Source organism: Dermacentor andersoni, chromosome 3, assembly GCF_023375885.2.
Source record: "Dermacentor andersoni chromosome 3, qqDerAnde1_hic_scaffold, whole genome shotgun sequence".
NCBI lineage: Eukaryota > Metazoa > Arthropoda > Arachnida > Ixodida > Ixodidae > Dermacentor > Dermacentor andersoni.
This window is the reverse complement of record NC_092816.1, coordinates 9,548,136-9,566,182: the sequence shown is the minus strand read 5'-3', so window position 1 is coordinate 9,566,182 and position 18,047 is coordinate 9,548,136. Positions and strand designations below refer to the sequence as shown.

The following is an 18,047-nucleotide window of genomic DNA, read 5'->3' as shown; positions in this document are numbered from 1 at the left end:
TGAGCCCTGATGACTTGATGGCCTCTAGTACTGTGGCAAGCCGCCTAAGGTGATCGTCGAAATTTCCGGCGAATACAACGACGTCATCCAAGTAAACGAGACAGGTCTGCCATTTCAATCCCGCTAAAACCGTGTCCATCACGCGCTGGAACGTTGCAGGCGCCGAGCACAGTCCAAATGGCATAACCTTGAACTCGTAGAGGCCGTCTGGGGTGATGAAGGCGGTCTTTTCGCGATCTCTTTCGTCGACTTCTATTTGCCAATAGCCAGACTTGAGGTCCATCGAGGAGAAGTACTTAGCGTTGCAGAGCCGATCCAATGCGTCGTCTATCCGTGGAAGGGGGTATACGTCCTTCTTCGTGATCTTGTTCAGACGACGATAATCGACGCAGAAACGTAGGGTTCCGTCCTTTTTCTTCACCAGGACAACAGGGGATGCCCATGGGCTTTTCGACGGCTGGATGATGTCGTCGCGCAGCATTTCGTCGACTTGTTCTCTTATAGCTTCGCGTTCTCGCGGCGAAACTCGGTAAGGGCTTTGGCGGAGTGGTCGAGCGTACTCCTCGGTGATTATGCGATGCTTGGCGACTGGTGTTTGTCGAATCCTCGATGTCGTCGAAAAGCAGCTTTTGTATCGTCGGAGCAGACTTCTGAGCTGCTGTTGCTTAATCACTGGGAGACTTGGATTAATGTCGTAGTCTGGTTCGGGAACCATGGTCGTCGGGGTAGATGCGGCGGAATCCGAGAGGACAAGCGCATTACTTGTTTCCAGAATTTCCTCGATGTACGCGATCGTCGTGCCCTTGTTGAGGTGCTTGAACTCCTGGCTGAAGTTTGTCAGCAACACTTCAGTTTTCCCTCCATGCAGTCGAGCGATCCCTCTTGCGACGCAAATTTCACGGTCTAGCAGTAGACGTTGGTCGCCTTCGATGACGCCTTCTACGTCAGCGGGTATTTCGGTGCCGACCGAAATAACAATGCTGGAGCGGGGCGGGATGCTCACTTGGTCTTCGAGCACATTCAAGGCGTGGTGACTACGAGGGCTCTCCGGCGGTATCGCTTTATCTTCCGACAGCGTTATTGACTTCGACTTCAGGTTGATGATTGCGCCGTGTTGGTCCAGGAAGTCCATACCGAGAATGACGTCTCGTGAACACTGTTGGAGGATAACGAAGGTGACAGGGTAAGTCCGGTCGTGAATGGTAATTCTTGCCGTGCACATTCCTGTCGGCGTAATCAGGTGTCCTCCAGCGGTCCGAATTTGAGGGCCTTCCCATGCAGTCTTAACCTTCTTCATCTGGACGGCGATGTGTCCACTCATGACTGAGAAATCGGCGCCTGTGTCGATTAAGGCGGTGACTGCGTGGCCGTCTAGAAGCACGTCGAGGTCGGTGGTTCTTTGTCTTGCGTTGCAGTTGGGTCTTGGCGTCGGATCACGGCTGCGTCGTGTTGAATTGAAGCTAGTACGTCGCGTCGTGAAGTCGTCTTTCGTCGGTGCAGTCTTGGCTTCCTGACTTCCTCGGGACGGTGGCGCGTCGTCATTATGTCGTCGAGATGGTTTCTTCGGCGCTTTCGTCGGCGGCGGAGGATCTTCGTCAGTTCGACGAACAGCAACCGCACCTCCATCGGTTGCTGCTTTTAGTTTTCCGGATATGGGCTCGCTGACCGGCCCCGGGCTGGGCCACTGTATGGTCGGCGCTGCGGCGACAGGTAGCGGCCTGGTGATGGCGAACGCGACGGTCGTCGAGAGCTCCATTGAGTAGCGGCGAGGTAGTCGGCGATGTCACGTGGGCGCTCTCCAAGCTGTGGACGCGGCGCGTTAACGGCGAAACCTCGCAGTCCCATCTCTCGGTATGGGCATCGTCGGTAGACGTGACCTGCCTCTCCGCAGTGGTAGCAGAGCGGGCGGTGGTCAGGAGCGCGCCAAACGTCAGTCTTCCTCGGGTAGCTGCGCTGGGCAACGGGTGGGCGTGCTGGCGGCGGCGGTGGTGGTCGACGGAATTGCGGCGTTACGGGGCCCTGGCGCAGTAGTGGAAAGGGACCTTGACGGCGGGCGACGGCGGCGTAGCTCATCGCTTGCGGCTGAGGCTGCGGTGGTTGTGGTTGCACCTCAGGAACTCCAAGCGATCGGTGCACCTCTTCTTTTACGATGTCGGCGATCGAAGCCACTTGAGGCTGCGACGAAGGCAAGACCTTGCGCAGTTCTTCGCGCACAATGGCCCTGATGGTCTCGCGCAGATCGTCCGTGGCCAGTGATTGAATTCCTGCGTAGGGGGTAGAGCTTGTACGGCGGTTGAATTGCCGGTTCCGCATTTCGAGTGTCTTCTCGATGTTCGTCGCCTCACGAAGAAACTCTTCGACGGTCTTCGGTGGGCTTCTTACCATCCCGGCGAAAAGTTCCTCCTTCACACCACGCATGAGTAGGCGAACTTTCTTTTCCTCGGCCATATCCGGGTCGGCGTGGCGGAACAGACGGGTCATTTCTTCTGTAAAGATGGCAACGTTCTCGTTTGGCAGCTGCACTCGGGCGTCCAGCATAGCTTCGGCCCTTTCCTTGCGCACGACACTTGTAAAGGTGCACAGGAAGCCGCTACGGAACAGGTCCCACGTAGTCAAGGTCGACTCCCTGTTCTCAAACCACGTTCTGGCGGCGTCTTCTAAGGCGAAGTAGACATGCCGCAGCTTGTCGTCGGAGTCCCAGTTGTTGAATGTCGCGATTCGCTCGTAGGTCTCCAGCCAAGATTCCGGGTCTTCAGTCGCTGCTCCATGGAAGGTCGGTGGGTCCCGGGGTTGTTGTAGGATAACGGGGGACGCTGGGGCAGCCATTGAGGTTGTCTTGACCACGATCTTCTTTGTCGCCTCAGGTAGAAGTCCGTGCTCTGGGGGCAGGCCTTGCAGTCTGCGGCTAGCACGCTGGTCTTGGGCGGTGTCGGTTTTGTCCTCGGGCTTCGGGCTTGGATCGCGGCTTTGCGGGGGCGTTCGGTACATGAACGCACAAGCACCTCCACCAGATGTCACGTGGTGGTGACGTTGAAGAAAGAACACAGTAGCAATACTGTGAACAAGAAAACTAACTTTTATTGGGCGAACCTGTGCCCACAAAACAGGCTACACTTATAGCGCAACGATAGCGGCGAACACGCTCGGCGATCGTCGAAAATCTGCTCAGCGGGTCAAGCGCGTCGGCTTTTATAGAGCAGTCGTCGAATGTTCCAGACTAATCGTTTGGACCCGCGTGCTTTCCACAAAGTTCTACACCATTCGCGCTACGCGATGAAATCAGATAACACAAGGTTCGGCGACAACAGACAGCCGGGTAGAAGCATCGATAACTTTCCAGAAACGTCGGATACATGCAGGCGCGTCCCGCGCTGTGCGATGGCATTTGTTAAGCGGCGAAACGTGGTCGCCCGATAAAGATAAGTACACGTATCAATATGATATGGCATGATCAATGCAGTCATTTTACACATCTAGAGACGATTCGTGACGACGCACTGCTTATTCCTGTTGCTTTTTTGCAAATTTATTTGTTCCACTGTGCGACTTTGTTTTCAAGAGAATTAGATGCTTAAGAACCCCAGGTTGTAAAAAGTGATCTGGAGTACCCCACTGCAGTTTGCCTTTTAATTTGATCGTGATTTTGGCATGTAAACCCCCAAACTTACATTACATTTTTTAAAGTTTGAGGTCAAGTTTGACATTAGGGTTTATGAACGTGCACACAGTGATTGGAGTACTGGACTGCAATTCATGCGTTCCTAGTAAAGCTTGTGGTAAAATGTTTAATGCAAATGAGCAAGCATCCTAGCCCTTATGCCTTATCCTGGGAGCTCCTATCAATGGTGGAATAAAGAATGTTACGTGCTCATACCTCTGATTAATTATGATTCATGATGCGCCGAATATCAAGCTTGTGAAGCGATCCCGTCTTAAAAGGGCACTAAAGAGAAAAATAATTTGAACTGCATTAGTGAATTACCCATCTAAATATAAAAATTTCCTCATGTTATTAGGTGAGGCTTGGTAAGCCAGAAAAGATGCAAAAGCGAAAGACATGTGGCAAGTCCACCTTGGAGTTCCTGCACCAGCTCGATGTGATGTCATGGATTTTGATCGTGACTGCTTGGGCCTAGTTAACAGTTATCGGTAAAGGTGGACTACATTGTATTCTAGAAGAGCCAGAGACTGAGTATAGGAAGTTTCAAGAACATTTACTTACCAAAACGACCCAAATATGAGAAAGTGCTTTGAAATTGGTGATGTCGCCTTGACGTACTGGCATTGGGCTTTCTGTGAAATGTTTAATAAATGGAACTGGGACCTTCATTCTCTTTTAATAATCCACTCATTACCATGAAATTGAAGAAAACAGAATTTTGAAACTAGTGTTCATCAGACAAAACTGTTTTATAGTTTCTCTTGAACGTTCGTGAACTTGCACACTTTTGCGCCAAACATCTCTTCATTGACACACCTCTCGTGGACTCTCTTCGTTCTGTCTCACAAAGGGCATCTTATATATATAAAAAAAAAAAAACATGTGGTGGTGTCAGAGCATGTCTTCTTGTACCTGCCAACCTCCACAATGACAGCCTTTTCGCACGCCATGACGAGCCTACATCCTGTCGCCTGGGTTTCTTGTGGACTCTTGCACGTGTGCGCAAGCTGTACTACTAGCCACGACTGTTGACTAGTGTGCAGCACTATGTCAAAGGTTGCCACGACTGTCAATGTCGAAAATCACCACCTCTGATACCTGCAGGGTTGCTTCAAACCATTTCACCACCCAGGATACCGTTTGACCTTAAGGGTATAGACTTCCCAGGACCATTTTTCTTGTCATTTGGAGGAAGCAAATGGATTGTAATTACATCTGACTACCTGACTCTTTAAGCCACGACGAAGGCTCTACCCGGTGGCACAGCTTCTGAAGTATCCCAGTTCTTCAAGCACAGCACCGTCCTGAGGCATGACGCTATAGATGAGAAGGCTTGGAAAAATAATAACAGAAAATTTTGTGAAAAAAAGAAAATGTTTTTTCTTTCTTCGTTTTTTTTTCCTGAGCATTAAAAGTGGTAAAAAAACGAAGGGTCCAAATTTACCCAGTAAAATGGAGCGATATGATGTAAATCATGCAAAAGTTAGACAGTGTCTCTTGGTGAATGTAAAAATTTAGGCAACATATCATATTATGCAGTTATTATCCAGTACTGTGATATTATCTATATGATGTGTGATATTATCCAGTGCTGCATCTTCACCGTTTCTTGCTCAGATAGGCAACCTTTACATGCCTCGTTTATTTTGGGACACACGATTACACATATTTTGGGATAACCCCTTCAGTCAAGAATTAGGATCGACTGTCGATAAATGTGTAAAATTTACATAATTTTATGCCAAGATGCTGGAGACTCCATAGAAATCAAGTCAAGGTGGGATGAGAATAATTCTGTGCATTTTATAGAGATCCATCATAACTACATAGTAATTAAACATTCATTTATTGTACAGTGAGTCATGCCACGTTTCCTTCTTAAAAATATTGAATCACCCGCTCGAATTACATGTTAATGTTAATGTTAATTATTGGGTGCAAGCATTACAAGCGAAAAAATATTTCGCAATTAGTACCGAAGCGCCCCACTTCAAACGCCCCGTCAAACACTGTAGTGCCTTCACTAAAGCTGTTGTCAGTATAGTGATACCTTTCCCTCATTAGTGAAATAGGTGTGCTTTAGGAAAACAGAATGTTCAATTTACTCAAAGCTTCATGTTCGTTGGCTATTACTTGCAACTGTTGGACAGTAATGACAAAAATAAGTCGTGTCCACAAAAGTGTACACCGTGACTGAAGCGGATAAAGAATGGTATGGAGGAAAGTCCAGGTTACACAATCATTCACAATGATCCAGAAAAAAAATGACTTTGAACGCTTCTAAGGATGCCTTGCCTGGTCTGTCTATGGACATCTGGATTGGTATGCAGAACAGAATTTGCGAATTTCAAAGGAGTACTGACATTTTGTTTTATTTCTTATTTATTGGATAGCTGTCAACCCAGTAATATCGCTATAGAGCTTTAATTTCTCAGGAATGTAACAAATAATTACATTAACTTTAATCCAACCAGTTCAAAACACACACCCAGTGAATGTGGACAACATGTTTGAGAATATTCATGACGCCGCAACCTGATATGGTGGCTTCATGATACTGACACCGTCGAAGATTATGCACATACTGAGCGCACTAGCACTTGACAGGGCAAGAGGGGAAAGTGGGTTCCCCTGCGTTTGCAACAGAAGTGGAAAATTGAAATGGGAAATCTGGCAGCTTTCGGAGACGTGGTCGTTGTACAGTCTTCAACCACCACACTGAGCTGACTAGCACACCATTTAGGTGTTACTAGTTTGTGATACCTCATGACCGTCACCTCCACTTTCTTTGACAAGAATAGTTTGCTTTTACATGTGTGCATTTTGAACCAGGTCCCATAAAAGGTTCTATAATTAATTATTCGTTGTGCATTAGACTAATTGGAGCTTCATACCATAATGTGACAACCACCTAAAAAGCCCGAAGATAGATTGGGATGAGAATTTTGTGTCGGTGCCTTCAGCACTCCTAGTGTAAAGTGCATGTGAGCCGAGAGGTTGGCAGTTCTGTGCAGCATTTTCGAGCAGCCCCTCCACCAGTAGTATGTTTAGAAATTATAGAAATTATTTCACCAGTTCTCTGCAAAGGAATGACTTGGTTTGGCTTTCTGTCTTGTTCAAACAAGGAAAGCCTCCATGGAAGTTCTTCCATTCCATTATTTCTTGATCTCGACGCAGGCCTTTATACTGTCATCTTCCAGGTGGTGGGCTATCTGGCTGCACAACTTGAACTGACGCACTTCTATCACAAGATTTTGAAGGTGCTGTGTGTTACAAATAACTTAATTCACTATATCTGATGTCAGGAGAGCTACACTAAAAAGAGAAAGTAAGTTAAGTAGTGTTAGACATTGCACTTCACAAATGGCAAAAGGCTTATTGTGAGTAGCAAGCTTGGTAAGGCAGAAAATATGGAAAAATGAAATCCAGGTGGCAATGCTGTCAGCACTGGCTTACTGCGATGTCATGGATTTCAGCAGCATTTGCATGGGACCTATATTTAACTGTTTTAATTAGACATGTGCGAATATTGAATAGTAGATTTCGAATCGAATCAAGACAAAGGCCAAATATCAAATAAAATACTATCAGAAAAGTTTTCACAAAATTTAATGCTTACAAATTTTGGCCAAGAAAATACAGTGCTGTACATGCTCAGGAGTCTTCTAGCATTGCATAACAAGTATGCTGCAAGCTACCGGTAACTTAGCTACATTTAAATCAAGATATACAGTACAGTCTGCTATATTTAAAAGGAGTTAATAGTAAAATGGTATGCCAGCATATATTACAGCTCGATTCTAGTATATGAAGGTCTGGAAAATAATTTTTGTCGATAGAACTTCTGTTGAATAGAGTCAAACATCTTGTTTTGCATTTTCCCTCTGGAACTGATGAATTAGTGATGGTCTGTTGTACTGAGTACTAATGAGGCTTACAGTTTAATACTGGACCTGTGTTTTCTGGCAATCCTTTATTTATTGAATGAAAATATTTTTCTCGCCAGTTTTTAAAATGCAGAAAGGCTAAACCAACTTTACGGCAGTTATGCTATCTTACAGCTTATCTGCGCGACAGACGAAAGGACCGTGCGCCATGTGACTTGATCACCACTCTACGCGTAGCCAGCGTTGATGGTAATGACATGGGCAAGATGTCTCACTTTAATGAGCAGCTCAGAACGGCTCAGCTCACTACAATGAACTGGTTCACTTGAACAACTCACTGGTTCAATTAACCCTGTAACCTGTGGTTGGCATAATACAGCTACTAATTTGGCTTTGAAAAAAAAAATGATATATGCATTAGTAGAATAAGCGTGTTATAGGCATTTTGAGTATTCTTGGTGAATATTTAATAATTTCTTATTCTAAATGCATGAAGCTTTAATATTAATGAACCTTTCTTTTCTGATATTGGTGATAAATGCTTCTTATACTGTAACTGATAGGTCACTTAGTAGGTGGCGTTCACTCCCACCTCGCCGTAAAGCCCCTCCATCTTCCAAAAGTAGCGCCATTCTTAAATCCATGCTTAGGTATTTCCACGACCCCAATGCCCCCAGCGTTTCCTCCTCGCCACCTCCTGTCGCCCCAGCCCCCTCCACTCCCCCATTGGCCAATCCGTGTTACGTGGAAGCACATGTTGCGCTTTTGTATAATTTTTTTTCTATCGTGCTCCGATCACCATTCCTGGACCAGTGCGATGAAAGTGCTGTACGCAAAAACGGATTGAGTGTGTTAGGGGACCAGATCAAAAGTGTTAGGGACAAGAACTTCATTGTAATACGATGCTGCTGTGACTTCGGTTGCTGCAACCGACAAGGCGAGGGCAAAAGGCTTTTTTTGTTTACCGTCCGGTGAGCGCAACACACAAAGAAGTAAAGTCTGTATGCATAGGATTGGGCTGGCTGACTTCAAGGAGCTTGCAAAAAACGCATGGCTTTGTCAAATGCCACAATTCTTCATTACCACGTATTTTGAACCTACTTTATGCCTGCCTCTTTAAAAAAGTGCTTGCGTATGTGTCCATGCTGTGCGCAGTTCTTAGTGCGTTTAAGTTGGCTGTTTTCGAATGTGCTCGCTTTGTTTCATAGGAGTTTTGTTTTGCTATGAAAGTACTTGCATCTGCAGCTGATGCGTGACATAAAAGCGATTTTATTCAAGCCATTTTCTTCAGCTCTACCAGAAGTTAGCGCATTCTCAATGCTTTGGCAAGGTTCACTAAGGCTTACAAATGCAGTCACTTAGCTTCAGTGTATGCCCGCATGTATTGATTTGGTTTGTGGTGTAACACTTTTAATGTCCTGAAGGTCATAGTGGATGGCTCCAGATAACTTAATTTAGGTCACATGGGGATGTTTAACGTATATGCTTTGATCATACAGTACATGAGACTCTTGCATTTCGCCTCTATCCCGGCTGCTACCAGACGCATCCTCAGAATCTGAGGGATGAGCAGTAGCTACACACAAGTTTTGTGTGCGGGATTATCATAGCAGAGAAAGACCGCAAAGGACCACAGTTTTAATAAAAATTAACATTTTTACTGCTTAACATAACAAATTGTACGCGTCCAGTTAAGTAACTGGGTACCGCATGCGTCATATGCACTGTACATTGCTCTGCATCTCTTGCGACAAATAATGTCATGGTTTTTGATTACAAAGTGCAGACAGAGTTGACATCATTGAGCACCTTTATTAAACCCATGTGCGGATTCTTGGCTGTACAACCATCTTGTTCTCTCTGCCTCTAATATACGATTCTAAAATGGTGTTCAAGTTATGGGGACGCTGGTTCCCTGCGACCACTTACAACACAAAATACAGACGTGCACAGTATGCAGATATGAAATTAGCATTTCAACAAAAGAATTACTGGTTCTAATGGAGGGGGGGGGGGGGGGTATTTATTTTCGGAACCTCGGTCCAGTGTTGCCTTCATTGCAAGTTTGTTCGTTCTTGCTATCAAATTCCAGCCTCTTGCATTGTAATAAATAAAACTAATTAAAAATTATTTCGTGTGTTGCGAAAACTACTGGTACATTGTTAACATTATCAATACCATCTACATATGAAAATGTTGCTCATGGCTGCCAGAACCCGTGCAACAGCTACACACATCTGTAAAATGCTCAGAGCAGAAGCAACCCAGTTGCTAGACATTGCTGACACAAGACAGTTGGAATCTTTTATGAGACAGCCAAACCAAGGTATTCTGCAGGTACATAAATGAACCTACGAAACCACGTTCACATACTTTCATGCAGTCGAAGCTTGTTGAAACTCTTGGTAATTATGCACATATCTTCGCACACCACAGCATGCATCATGCTTGAGCAACACGAACTCTCAGCTTGCGGACCCTTTGCGCCTTAAGTAATAATCCTTCTCTCTGTTCTTTTTTTTTTTTCGCAATTCCAGCGGCATTACTAAGGACAGTTACTAACTGATGAAGCAAAATCTCACCTCAAAAACTGCTCTGCAGGGCTCGAACGAAGTTCTCCACAGGTTTCCTCAAGTAGCCCATTAGCTTTCATCTGCTACGGCAGGTCCGACATAGGTAGTGCCACCGTCGAGGGCGTGCCGAGCGGGAGAGTGGAATGGAGGAGGGAAGTGGTGGCGCTACTTCTAAGCATTGAGTGCCTTTACCTTGCCGTGCTGACGAACTATGGGCCATGCGAGCTGCCTAGGCGGTGCTGTAAAAATGCCAGTTTACAGAGCCCTCTATGCCGCGCCTATAGGTTTCAGCTAGTACAAAACGTGATGCCTTGCTTTTGAATACATGGTGTCGCGGTATATCTGCTCGTCTCAGCTTAGCTGCGGTGGGAATTTTCGAGAATTTCATGCATGGGAGGCATTGCAGCACGCCTTCGATTGCCAAGGAAGCAAAATGCTGTGCCGAATGCGTGCACTGCGTATGAGAAGTCGAAGACGCCGTTACGGTGCGTGGCCGCTTTCAATGGTTGTGCTGCTTAAGTATCATGATCTATTCTATATTTGTCTATTCGCTTAAGCACGTGCACCAACTCAGAACCGTCGCCCAATAACAATGAGCTAATGAAACTAGTATAATAATCTGCTGGCGTTAGCACCATGACTCAGCTTGACCAGCTCTGGTATGTGTTGATGCTGAGACTGCCGGACACATGCATGCTTATGCTGCAAAATCGCGTTTCAAGACTTGGCAATCAGTAAATACTGTGATTGAGTGTCTGTATCCTTAGCGCTGGCTAATGCGCAGTGGCTCTATTTTTTTTTCGGAGGAAGAAGGATGCAGCTGCAGCAACAGTTTCATTTGTTACCATTAATTTGTTTACAGTAACATATAATGTGACAGAGGCTGTTCTAGCATCGCTTTTTATGTACAGTTCCCATTCTTAATGCCGCAGCTGACTGTGCCACATCGCTCAATCCATTATCTTTCACTTGGTCTCTCAGCAACGTGTTCTGAAACAGTTTCAACGGCTCTATATGAACTTTTGCTTAATTATATGGGCCGTTTCACCATAAGAAATTGCTTTAAGTCCTGTAAATTCCTGTGTGTGACAGTTTTCTAATAAAAAGATTCGTCATCCACATGCACCTATTGAGACAACTGCATTTTTCATGGCTGAGGTAAAATTAAATTTAAAATTTTCGTGGCTAAGCACTTTTGACGAGATGATCCACAAGCTACTCATAGCGAACGCAGGTGCTTTTTCGTATAGCTGAACACCACAATAAAACAGGAAATGAACCCTGAGCATACACACAAATCAAGGGAAACCGGCTGTATACAGCCTGCTGACAGATAACCTAGCTAATGCGGAGAGCTGCGGCTTGTATACTACCCAGCCAATTTTGGCTCTCGTGACCAAGTCATCACACAGTGCGTTGAAAATTCCAGCGTGTCAGGCCAGCCACCCTCATGACAATTCACCATGCATCAATAATGGTGGTGACGATGCTTTGGGACAGCGCGCTGTTTAGCACAGTCTGGCCTACACTCGCCGGGTCCGCCTGCCTTCAGCACGGTTTGTTTGACAAAAAGCACCTGCACTCCATGACCTCTGCTGCATTCGGTAGAGCACAACGCCCTACGTACATGTCGAACACTTTTCGAGTGCGACCTATACACGCAAAACCCAAAACAAAGCACAAAACGAGTGAAACTCGCTTTACTCTACGTGGCGGCGTGTTTTCCATACTACCCAGCCAACTTCGTTGACTGCTGCCAGGTAGCACCACGGTGCGTTCAAAACTCCAGCGCGTCAGCTCCATGCTGACGACCATTGACGAAAGTGCGGTGCTGGCGAAACATTAGCGCGCAAGCGAACGTTCGAAAAGCGACATGCTTGCACAATCTCGCCCCTGAGCGGAGCTGCACTCAAGCAGAGTGGAGATGGGTGAGAGCGACGGCAGAGGACAGAAACAGAACGGCAGCCGAGTCTGAGCTGAGCTGACTGGAACTCGAACAAACATGGTCGAATGGTTGGAATGCAGAGAAAGACCGAGAACTGCCGAAGTTGCACCCAGAAGAGCTGGCTTAGACGGAATGGCTTGGCATGGCTTTCTCTCGAAAGGAACCGGCAGTCACTCTTACTGAACCATGGCTCACTAGTTCTTTAAAAATAGCAGCTCTAAAGATCCGTTCATGGCATTTCATTGTCAGGTATGCATGATTTGGAACCTGTGAAAAAATCTGAAATCTGGAGGGTCACGGCGAGTTCGCACCACTACAGCCGGGGCGGCCCGTCTGCTCGGCACTCCTTTTGTGCCAAAAAAAGTGAAATGTTCGCTTTGGCTACATTGCGCACGAGGAGCTCCAAGGGGTGTGCAACATATGGCACTGCACGGGTCTCTACAGCGAATATATTGATTATTTGAAAAACCAAATAGTAGATATCCGATTAGCAAATCAAATTATTCAAACGGTCACTATTCGACTCGATTCGGTGGTATCAGAGTATTTGCACACCCCTACATTTAATGCGTTTGCATTCTTTGGGTACTTTTCACACTTTCTGAGGGCTATGTATATATGTATGTTTGTATCTAACCATTTTCTCACCTACATGGCTCACCAGGTGGTCCGTGGTTGAATGTTTAGCGCATTGGGCTGCTGTTCTGAGGGAACACAGGGCCATGATTTTCTAGCAATGCCCTTTCTGATGCTAATGCCTTTCGGCACTTTTCAAGTTTGTGAGTGGCCGGAGCGTCGAACGCAGCGACTCACAAACGCGAAAAGCGCCAAAAGCTATTAGCATCGCGCAAAGGCATCGCTACAATATCACGGCCCAGGGTTTGAAACCAACCATCGTACCAACTTGTGTCATATATGCCAAGGTGTACATATGTGCCACTCGTCAAGGAACTTCTTTCATGCTGACATGGATCACTGAAGAGGTGATACTGAGTAGGCACCGCTGTTCAGAGAAACTCTTTGACACCGACTTGGGTCACTGGGTATGTGCCACTTGTTCTGTGCCGGTCTTCAATGAACGTCTTTGATGCCAACTTGGGTACCTAGGTATGTCCCATTGGGAATGTGCAGCTCTACAATGACAAAAAATATCCCTTAAGGTTCTCTGATGCTGAGCATAATTAAGTCCATGTCACAAGGACTTAGGGCTGAGTGAATATTTAAAACTTTCAAATAACGAATTGAATAGTGTCCTATTCGATTCGGTCTTCGAATCAAATAGTCACCATCATCAGCCTATCTTATGTCCACTGCAGGACAAAGGCTTCTCCCTGCGATCTCCAATTACCCCTGTCCTGCACCAACCGATTCCAGCTATCGGCTGTGAATTTCTTAATTTAAGGCTTGGAGTGATGCCTGACACCGGCAAAAGATGCCAAGAGCGAGTGGGGCTATACTAATCCAGGTACAACCAAATTAGGCATGCAAAGACAACAACAAAGACAAAGAACAAAGACACTCCCTCGCCAGAACAGGAATTGGCCTCCCTGGTGCAGTATTCGGCCACCCCCTCCCTCATGATTCCTACAATTAGCCTGTGGCCCTCAGTCCTCAGCAGCTGCGGAGCATCTGACCAAGGCGGCGGTCAGACCTGTAATGCAGTGGAGGGTGCTAAGAATCTCAGGACCCAGACGGGCCACCGATGGAAACTGACCCTGGCAACCTTATAACAGCCTAACTCTGTCGAGTGAGGCTAGCTTAGCAGGACTCTTTGAGGAACTATCAGATATTGTTTGGGATATAATTGGCCTTAGTGAGATTAGAAGAACTGGTGAGGCTTGTAGAGTGCTCACTAACGGCCATGTCCTCTGCTATAGAGGTCTCCCAGAAAAGAAGCAATACGGGGTAGGATTCCTAATCCATGAGGACATAGCAGGCAACATGGACGAATTCTACAGCATCAACGAGAGGGTAGCAGTAGTCGTAATCAAACTTAGGTATATATTAAAGGTAGTAAAAGCCTATGTCCCATCATCCACTCACAATGACGAGGAAGTAGATCAGTTTTATGAAGATGTTGAATTAGTGATGAGAAAAGTGCAAACTCGGTATACTGTAGTAATGGGCGACTTCAGTACAAAAGTGGGGAAAAAAACAGGCTGGTGAACAAGCAATTGGCAACTACGGCGTTGATTCTAGGAACACTAGAGGAGAGATGCTGGTAGAATTCACAGAAAGGAATAAGCTGAGAATAATGAAAACCTTTTTGAGGAAGTGTAGCAACAGAAAGGGGACCTGGAAGAGCCCTAATAGTGAAACAAGAAGTGAAATTCATTTTATAGTTTTTGCCGATCCCAGCATAGCGCAGGATGTAGAAGTGATAGGTAGGGTAAAGTGCAGTGATTATAGGTTTGTGAGGGCTAGGATTCACCTCAATTTGAACAGAGAAAGAGTAAAATTGGTAAACAAAAAAAAAACAGGTAATAATAGTAGTAAGGGTAAAAGCAGACAAATTTAGGCTGGTACTTGCAAACAAATATGCAGCCTTAGAACAGAGAGATGATGATGATGACATAGAGGTAATGAATGAAACCGTAACGAGGGTGGCTTCACAGGCAGCAACTGAAGTGGGAGGCAAAGCACCAAGGCAATCAGTAGGCAAGCTCTCCCAAGTAACAAAGGACCTAAGAGAGAAATGACAAAGAATGAAAGTTTCCAACTCAAGAGATAAGATAGAATTCACAGAATTGTCAAAACTGATCAACAAAGCGAAAATAAGTGATATTCGAAATTATAACATGAAAAAGACTGAAGAAGCCGTAAAAAATGGACGCAGCCTGAAATCAGTGCGAAGGAAATTTGGCATAGGACAAACCAAGATGGATGCACTGAAAGATAAGCAGGATAATATCATCAGCAATCTCGAAGGTATAATAAAAGCAGCAGAAGAATTCTATACTGACCTTTACAGTACCCAGAGGACTCAAGAGAGCTCCATTCGAAACAGTAATGAACAGGATACAGAAACTCCTCTTATAACTAGCGATGATGTCAGAAGGGCCTTGCAAGACGTGAAACAGGGAAGAGTTGCAGAAGAAGATGGAATAACAGTGGATTTAATCAAAGATGGAGAAGACATAATGCTTAAAAAACTGGCGGCTCTCTATACAACGTGTTTATAGATTGCTAGGGTCCCAGAAAACTGGAAGAATGCAAACGTTATACTAATCCCCAGAAAGGGAGACGTTAAAGAATGGAAAAGTTATAGGCCCATTAGCTTACTCCCAGTATTACATTGATAACGTTGATAAGAATAACTTGTGTTTAAATGATTGGACCATGCTTGCACCATGTTGATTCGTCAAGTGATTATCTGCACAAAGGCGACCTGCAGTGAAGTTTTGTTTGCTGTTGCATTTTCGATTTCCGACCTCCATTGGCAAAGCTGTATACAAAGAAAATGTAGGAGAGGATTGAGAGAGAGAGTGGGCAGTGAGGAGAGACAGGTGTGTGTGGTGCATCTATTATATGAGAAGGAGAACGAAAAAAATAGAGGGAGAGGGATATGGAAGTGGGCTGGTCGCCTGAAACAGCACTTGGCGGACATGTTGCGCACCAATCTTGTTGCTACAAGAGTTCATCCATACCTGGCCCGTGACCAAAGAAATTAGAGACTGAGAGCTAAAAGAGCTGACCCTGCAATTGAATGGGACTAAGGCCAAGGAAGGAGAAAAATATTTATTATATTTATTTATAGCAATACTTACTATTCTCAACATCGTAATGATTATAACTTCATGGTGTATCAGTGCTGCTGCCAGTGCAGCTGTGAGGACATCCATTGCTGAAGCTTTGGCAGCTTCGCAACTATAAGTGCCAAACTTACCGCACCAGATTTCCTAAACATCGTCAATTCCTTGCCAATCTACCACGCTGATTGGTATTGCTCTCAGTGTTTCATTAAAAGTTTCAACCATGAGCCAAATGCCTTTTTTCACATGTGATTTCAAAATTTGTTGGCAAGTCAAATATACATAAACATCTGTAGATTTGAAGTGCTTTCAGATATATATTAAAACTTTGCTTGCAACATTTTGTGACAATAACTGTGGAAAGTTAGGAGACATGACATGGGAAAAGACACCATAATGCAATGCTTCTTGTACTTTCAACACGTCAGCATTCTACCAGCTCTCTATTTTCTAACAAATAAAGTGAACATACTGTGGAAGATAGTCTACTTCCTGCATGAAACTTTTGTTGACATCGTCATTATTCGCTATGTGCAGAAACCACCTTCGATGAGTGTGCAAGCTTCCATGGAGATGGCTGGGTTGCACTGAGCAGGGACAGACTGGCGCACACTGCAAGCAATGTGTCCGAAGTAATCAGGCTCAGCTTCTTGGCAAAGGACCGTAATGGAATCCTGCTGTTTCAAGGCCAGCCACGTGGTATTGACGCAAAGGGCCAAGACTACCTTTCATTGGCACTTGTCAATGGCTACCTTGAATTCAGGTATGCATGTATAGACTATTGTAGAAATGTGTTGTGGGCTCTGTCATCATTGCACCGTCCATACATGTAATGTACAAATGGTGCCCATAAGTTTGATCTATGTTTGCAGCTGGGCATGCAGAGTTACCAAAAACTGCAGAAGTCTGGAAGTGCCCATATATGTAGTGGAGCCCACTTGTAATAGGTTACTTATGACTACTTGTTTATCAATACTAGGATGCAGAAGTTCCACAAGAGGTAATAGCATTGACACTGTGTTTCAATTGTAAGAAACTGGCAAATGAGTGACCATCATCTCCCATATAGGAGAAAGCACTCTTTTCTGCTTATTTGTCCTGATGTTTCACACCCCCACTGCTTTATGAACTGTGCATGGCACACTGGAACGGCTCCTTCCATGTAAGACTTCTACGGATGCAACAAAAAAGGTTTCATGATTTGTGTAGCCACATTGGTAGCAGTTTAAGGCATCGCACCATATTTATGAACATGGTATGCATTATCACACTTTGTGTCATCTTGTTCTCTTCAAATGTATTGCTCTTTGTTGAGATTTGTGTTCTACTGTCTAATGCCTTCAATTCTGCAATGTGGTGCACACAGAATGAGAAATTCCTTGCTTGAAATGATGAGAAGCAGTTGAATAAGGAATGTTGCTTTAGGCCAAATTTCATGTTTTATATTTTGTCATTGACTGCAAAACAAATGTTGAGATCTTATAGAAATGCATAAATATAAATGGTTTCACTCAAGATAAAATAAATTTCGATTTGCTGTTGAAGCCATGATTAGTAAAAATTGGCAGTTTGAGCCACTAGGATAAATAGTAAAGTTGTCAACTATGATTGCCTCCCTTGCATCCCTGAAGTCATCATCATCATCATCAGCCTGCTTTATGTCCACTGCAGCATGAAGGCCTCTCCCTGTGATCTTCAATTACCTCCATCCTGCGCCAACAGATTCCAACTAGCACCCGCGAATTTCCTAATTTCATCACATTACCGAGTCTTCTGCCATCCTCTACTGCACTTCTCTTCTCGTGGTACCTATTCTGTAACCCTAATGGTCCAATGGTTATCTAACCTGCACATTACATGACCTGCCCAGCTCCATTTGTTTCTCTTAATGTCAATTAGAATATCGGCTTTACCCGTTTGCTCTCTGATCCAAAAACGCTCTCTTTCTGTCTCTTAATGTTATGCCTAGCATTCTTCAATACATCGCTCTTTGCGCAGTCCTTAACTTGTTCTCAAGCTTCTTTGTCAGCCTCCAAGTTTCTGCCCCATATGTCAGCACTGGTAAAGTGTACTGGTTGTACACTGGTTGTACAGCACTGGTTGTGCACTGGTTCCTTTTCAATGATAATTGTAAACTTAGTCAGGAGCTGACAATGTCTGCCGTATGCGCTCCAACCCATTTTTATTCTTCTATGAATTTCCCTCTCGTGATTGGGGTTCCCTGTGATT

The 18,047-nt window shown here is 45.0% G+C and overlaps 1 protein-coding gene across 1 annotated transcript in view; it reads left to right on the top strand.

Moving 5' to 3' along the window:
- The window catches only part of trol (terribly reduced optic lobes), a 591,503-nt gene that overhangs the window by 565,155 nt on the left and 8,301 nt on the right, over window positions 1-18,047 (top strand). The window contains exon 93 of the mRNA XM_055065643.2: window positions 16,356-16,581. Coding sequence (XP_054921618.1) covers window positions 16,356-16,581 — 226 coding nt within the window. The remainder of the gene's footprint in view (window positions 1-16,355; window positions 16,582-18,047) is intronic.